Source organism: Musca autumnalis, unplaced genomic scaffold (genome assembly GCF_047663935.1).
Source record: "Musca autumnalis isolate F117 unplaced genomic scaffold, ASM4766393v1 scaffold_1, whole genome shotgun sequence".
Classification (NCBI taxonomy): domain Eukaryota; kingdom Metazoa; phylum Arthropoda; class Insecta; order Diptera; family Muscidae; genus Musca; species Musca autumnalis.
Window position 1 is genome coordinate 281,230,803 of NW_027411644.1, and position 6,950 is coordinate 281,237,752.

General features: G+C 33.9%; 1 protein-coding gene across 1 annotated transcript; it reads right to left on the bottom strand.

Annotated features, from left to right (window-relative positions):
* Positions 1-979: 979 nt before the first annotated feature.
* On the bottom strand, positions 980-2,087 carry LOC141392003 (phenoloxidase-activating factor 2-like). The gene is made up of 2 exons (XM_073964859.1): positions 2,060-2,087; positions 980-1,956 (listed from the first exon to the last, which is right to left on the bottom strand). The coding sequence occupies exon 2, from the start codon at positions 1,865-1,867 to the stop codon at positions 980-982; it is 888 nt and encodes a 295-aa protein (XP_073820960.1). The 5' UTR covers positions 1,868-1,956; positions 2,060-2,087.
* Between the last annotated feature and the right edge of the window lie 4,863 nt (positions 2,088-6,950).

Here is a 6,950-nt window from a genome sequence, read left to right on the forward strand (position 1 = left end):
AACCAATTTGGTTGATAAGTTTAGCTAAATATTTAATATTTAAAATACCGAAACATTAAGAAGTACCGTTGCATGGGCACTATCCCAAAACTTGGACCGACCTTCCCAATTTTTTGCTCTGAACATTGTCAGTGAACTATAAGTATTTATACCAAAATTCATCTGACAACGCCTCCTTCTACTTCTATATTTGGCCACCGTTTATTTGAACTCGCGTCATAGTGCAGCGTTTTTTTGAGGTTATGTGCCATTATCTCGGGAACTATGGACTTGGAACATCCTGTTACAAAAAATTGCATAACGATTTGTGTGGGAGGTACCTGAAGAAGTGGACCGATATAATCCATATTCGAACCTAATGTATGCCTAGAGGTAGTATTACCATATGCAAAGTTTGGTTCAATTCGGTTGAACCGAATCGATTGATCCGTTCGAGAGATATTGTGCGCACCAGCCAGCCAGACAGACGGACATTGCCAGATCTACTCAAAATTGTCTGAAACGGATATCGTACAAACATACTTGGGGTCTAAAACCATTATTTCGATGAGGCACATTTTTGGTCGTATCAAAGCCTAAAGGCTGAGGGTATAAAAATTCACTAAAATTGTATGCACGATATCTCTTGAACGGGGGCAACCAATTTGGTCCAAACTTTGTATCTCCTAATATTTTGTCCAAATCTAGTTTAACCATATCGGTCTACTCCTTAGGGTACCTCCCCCACAAAAGTTCAACAGCAGTGTCTAAGTGCAGTTTAGGGTCCGTTCGAAGATCCTTCGAACTTCCCAGGTGTAAGCACCTTCCATTTAAAGTTGCTGCAAGAACACCGTGTCCGTAGATTAAAATTTAAATTCACATAAGTTGAGGGTATTTCTCTGTCAGCAAAGCCAATTGATACTTGTTTACTGGTGTATTTCTAAATACCAAAATTTTTATTGACAATATACATGTATATAAAATTATATAAAAATATTTCTTATTCATGTAAATAGGTTGAAATTTCCAAACCATTTTCCTTCATCTGTGAATCAATCCATTCCCGTAGATAAGCAACATTGGTATAACCACCAGGAATATTGTCAAGAGAACCAAATGATGTTATACCAATTTGATGATATATTTCTTCATCCTCCTTAATGCGACTAACGAGCGGTGCACCAGCATCTCCGACAAATGTGTCATTACCATTATGTCCGACAGCACATATAACGGTATTATGCCAGTGAGTATTCAACTCTCTTTCACAAATCTCCATATTTAAGGTGGTCAAAGTGACTCGTTTCATTCGTTGACTTGCATCACCAAATAATGATTTTCTTCCCCAACCGGTGGCATATGAAATTGTACCATTTGGCGTTTCATAGTTTGCTGGAGGCAAGCAAATTGTATTGATATGATCTGCCAATATGAATGGTTCATTGACTATAAGCAAAGCTATGTCATACGAGTATTCTTTTAGAGCCGCTGCGGGATGAATTATTGTCTTCTCAATTGATCTCTCTTGATAAGGATAGCGTTCATTGTTGTCTTCACGATCCCAAATACCGGCACGTAATTTTATTAATTCTTTATCAGGTTGCCGGTGAAAAATGTGACCTGCGCTTAGCACAACTTTGGGATGTATAAGTGAACCGACACAAAACACTTCATTGTCTTTGGAAATATCTATGGTCCAGGGAAATTCTCCAAAAATACTTTCGCCAATCAGAGGAGCACTAGGGTTAGATATTAAACCTTCCTTATTACGTTGACCACATTTAAAGATTTTCGTTTCATTAACTTGAGTAGGGTTACAGCTTACAGCCAGCCATAGAAAGCATATTAAAAATAAAAGCCGATTTTTGTGTGTTTTAAATTCCGCCATATTCTTTAAGAGATAGTAACGTACACTTCCACAAATTCCGTACTAATGAAACATTTTTTGTCGTTGTTGAATGTTTTTATTTGTCAAAACTTTTGTGTTTTTTTTTTTCATACCAAGAAGAGAATTAAGTGATAAAATGCGAAAATTTATTCATGTTTTGATTAAAATCATTTTATGAGTTTAAACACTCACCGAACTCAAACCAATATTTTCAAGTTTGTGTTACGTTTTACAGTGGAAGAAGATATTCATAACCAGAAATGTTTTTTAAAAGCAATTTCTAACGAATAGACTTCTCTCATATGAAGCTAAATGATGTGCGCCCCCCTTTTTGTCGGCGAGTCCTAACGGTGTGACGAGCTTAGGTGAGGGGTTTTAGCCGCAACTGTAACATTTGATTAAGATTTGTATGTGTTGACCAATGTATTCAACTTTTTGGATGTTTGTTGTTGGGTTTTTTATGGTCAGTTGATAATTTTATGAAAATAAAAACAAGTTTTATTCCATTTTTTAACCGACGTTTCGTTGGCTTTTTTTCAACTTTTAAACTTACATTATTTAGATCATATTATATTTTTGTTTACTTAAATATTAAAAAACGGGACTTCGCGCAAATAAATTAATAGGTCTGTACGATAACATCGCAAGCAAAAAGTACTTGCAAGTACTCAGTAAGTTCTCAGTAGCTTCTCTCCACTTATTTTACTCTCTCGAAGCTAAAAATTTGCAGAATGTTATCGAACAACAATTTGCAAAAACTTGCAAGAAGTTAGCTAACAAAAATAATTCTCTTTCCATATCATAAATTAACGGCTGGCCGTCCACATAGTGTTCCTCCTACTCCATGGATGCGCCGCTTTTTGCTGGGATTTGATACCTTAGAAATGAAACAATCATCACAAACTACAAAATAATTTATTTTACAAAATATGTCGTTTTCCAAAATTTATTTAGTCATTTCTTCTCTTTTTTATCTTGTAATTATTTTAATAACCAAATGTTTGTTTATGTTTTTGCCAAGAATAGCAAAGTCCGTCACAAAACATTCGAATTCAAATCAGCTAATCAAACTTAATTAAGTCGAGTTTTTTCACAGCTCCTTTGTAGCGCTTTTAAAAGTTAAATATCAAAGTTTATATGCAATAACGGATATTTCTAATACGATCGATTTGTAACCCAAGAAATTGTGTATCTCAAATAATTCGAGAATGCCGAAAACAAGTAGAAGAAGTATCGCAAACGAAAAAAAATTTATTGTGGTGTTTGCAAATTGATTGTTGAAGATAGTGACCAAAGCATAGATTGCGATAAGTGCGATAAAACTCTTCATGTTCGTTGTACTCAACTAAGCAAACGACAGTTCTCGTACTTACTCTCTCATAGAGATGAAGAATTTGTGTGCAATCAATGTGAACCAAAGAACAACAACAACGACAACAACAACATGATAGCAGAGCTAACCGCAATGAAAATAGAGTTGAAGAGTGAGTTATCTGCCATGAGAGAAACTATGGAATTCATGGCAAAACAATATGATAACATTTTGCAAGGTGTTAAAGAAAATACGAAGAAAATAGAAAAGGTTGAGAAAGAGAATAAACAATTAAGAAATGAACTTAACATTGCTAAGGCATCAATAAAGTACCTTAATGATCAACGTGTTCAAAATGATTGTTTGATAACTGGAGTAAAGGAGAACACGAAATCAGCTGTTGACACTGTTGTTGAATTGTCTGGTAATGCTGGTGTTTCAATGCAACCTGGATGCATCACTGATGCATATTACATCAACACCAAAAAATCTATAGTCGTTAAATTTAATACAAAACAATCTAAGTCGGAATTAATGGCAGTTAAACGACAACTAAAAGAGAAGGAGGAAACTAAAGATTTATTTATTAATGATTTCTTGAGCCGCGAGACCTTAAATTTGTTTAAATATGCCAAATCCTTAAAAAATGTTGGTTATCGTGCTGTCTATACCAGAGGAGGCAGAGTTTTAGTGAAGAAGAGTGAGCTCTCTAAGCCAAGAATTGTGAAGGATGAAGACGCTGTTGATAAACTTCTATCTGAAGCAACAATGTTTAACGCGAATTTACGGCGTTCCCGCCCTGCTGAGCGAGTAGAAGACGTCTCTGATAATGAGTATGAATCACCATCATAAATTTTGGCGAATATATATGCATTTTTTTTTAATTTTTTTCAATGGATTTTTATTTTTCAAATATTCATGAATATAATTTATCAAATTTAAATAAAAATAGCTTTAACATTTTGTCAGTAAATATCAGAAGCATTTCTTCAATAGCAAAGTTTAACAAATTTAAAACACTCATTGCTAAATTCTCAATCATTCCTGCAGTTATTGCTGTGCAGGAAACTTGGATTAGAACAGAAATTTCACAAATTTATCATATACCGGGCTTTAAAGCAATACATTGTTGTCGTTCAGATGGCTATGGTGGTACTTCGGTGTACGTAAGAGAAGACATTAACGTTATAGAGTTGGAATGTAATAGTGGAGAGTTCATAGATTCAATTGTGTTGCGATTGGAAAGTATTAAAGCTGATAACAAACCCATAACACTCATATCGTTTTACAAATCACCCAAAAGTTATTTACAACAATTTATATTGTTCTTAGAGCAGTTACTTTCATTTTATGGTAGGACACCAACGATTTTAGTGGGAGATGCAAATATTGATATGTTGCAACAACATCTTTCTCTTCATATCCACAATACTCTTTCAAACTATGATTTTAAAAACAATCACAATCTAATAACAAGACCAACAAGCAATACTTGTATCGATCATGTATACAGTAACACATCCAAGACTCTTACAGTTTCCTCCATAGAATGTAGTATATCTGATCATAATTTCATACATGTATCTATGGATATGCATGTTAAATTGAGTGATACTGTTCAATATAAATATGCTCTTTGTGATTATGAGAAGTTGTCTGCATATCTTGCGATGGAACTTTCTAGTTTTATACACTGTGGGAACACTTCTCGTGATACTTCAAATCTTGTAGAGTGTATAAAGTCTGGCATAGAAGTTTCATCTTCTGAGAAAAAATCGATCACTCCACTGACACATAAATTGACTCCGTGGGTGAACGGAAATTTACAAAAGCTGATTGCATACAAAAATCGAATGCTAAAGCCAAGAAAGAAAACACCAGATGATGACAGTCTTAAAGAACGCCTAAAAAGAATAAGTAAAGTCATAAAGTATGTATATAGCGAGTCAAGGAACAACTATTATTCCGCCAATTTAGAGAACTTTAGGAATGATCCAAAGAAAACTTGGAGGTTTCTAAATGATACACTAGGCAGAACGACGTGCAGGCTAGATCATATTAGAGATGTCAATGGTGATATTCTACAGAATGATAAAGAGAAAGCAGATGTTTTGAATACATATTTTATTAATTCTGTGCAAGATCTGAAAGGGGAAATTGAGGTATTACCATCTGACCACTGGAATTCTCTTAGAACTCTAAATAGGGTTAACACTGTTTTCCAATTCAATACTGTCACTATTGCAGAAATTAGTAATATATTAGGCAATATATTACCTGGTAAAGCTTGTGGCTATGATAATATCGACACCTCCAAATAATAGTATGCTAAGTCTAAAAAGTGAGTTTTGCAGGAGAAGCTCTCAAAGTTTGGAAATTTTTTTGAACTTCAGTACTATGCTAAGTCAATATTTGTTTATAACTTCTGTTCGGATTGACCGATCATTACCAAAATTTGACAGAATTTAAGTTAAAGGACGTTCGACACCTCCAAATAATAGTTTGCTAATTCTGAAAAGCGAGTTTTGCAGGACAAGCTCTAAAAGTTTTGGAAATTTCTTTGATCTTCAGTACTATGCTAAGTAAATATTTGTTTATAACTCCTGTTTGGATTGTCCGATCATTACCAAAATTTGACAGAATTTAAGTTAAAGGACGTTAAATATAAAAATGTAAAGAACTTGAAAACATGCTAAGTCGACTTAGCATACTATTGTTTGGAGGCGTCGATATATCGCCAAGAGTTTTAAAAGAGTGTAGAGCATATTTGTTACCACATCTAACAAAAATATTTAATGCTATAATTCGAACATGTCAGTATCCAGACTCTCTAAAGGTTCATAAGGTTACGCCAATACCGAAAATAAGTTATAATAATGCTATTTCCAACTTTCGTCCCATATCGGTATTACCCGCTATTAATAATGTTTTTGAGAGGGTTATATGTAACCAGCTAACCGACTACTTTCATCATCAAAATCTGATTAACCCAAACCAGTATGGTTTCCGAAAAGGTGGTAGTACGGAGGAGGTTATAGTTAACGTGCTCAATTATATTTGTAAATCCCTTGATGAAGGATATCGGGTAGCTGGACTTTTTTATGATTTGTCAAAGGCCTTTGACATGATTGACCACAATATTTTATTAGAAAAATTGAAATTTTATGGTATAAATGACGTTTCTATTTTTAAATCATATCTGGAAAACAGGAAACAGTTTGTTCAAATCAAAGAAAGTAAAGGTGAGATGCTGGAAGTCAAATATGGTGTACCACAGGGTAGCATTTTAGGACCATTATTGTTTATTATATATGTCAATGACCTTATAAATCTACAGTTGTATGGTAGATTATTTATGTATGCGGATGACATATGTATATTTTACCCATACAAATCTGAAACTGTTCTTAAATGCTACATGGAAAGGGATGCAGCGCTTATTTCGGAATATATGAGAGTTAATAGCTTATATATAAATGAAGGAAAGACAAAATTAATGCGGTTTCGACCGCAAGGTAATTTTGACTCAACCTTTAGCGTTAACATCTGTGGTAACATTATAGAAGAGGTACATGAGATAAAATATCTGGGCTTAGTTTTGCAATCGAATCTTTCATGGGATAAACATATAAACCAGTTGAAAACAAAAATTTCACCAGCTCTTGGCATACTATACAAATTTAAATATAAATTTGATTACAACACCAAATATCTAATTTACCAGACTTTAGTACAGAGTCATCTCAATTATTTAGCAGTGGTATATGCATA

Excerpts from the sequence above, each read along its gene's own strand:
- LOC141392003 (XM_073964859.1), bottom strand. The coding sequence starts at position 1,867 with ATGGCGGAATTTAAAACACACAAAAATCGGCTTTTATTTTTAATATGC.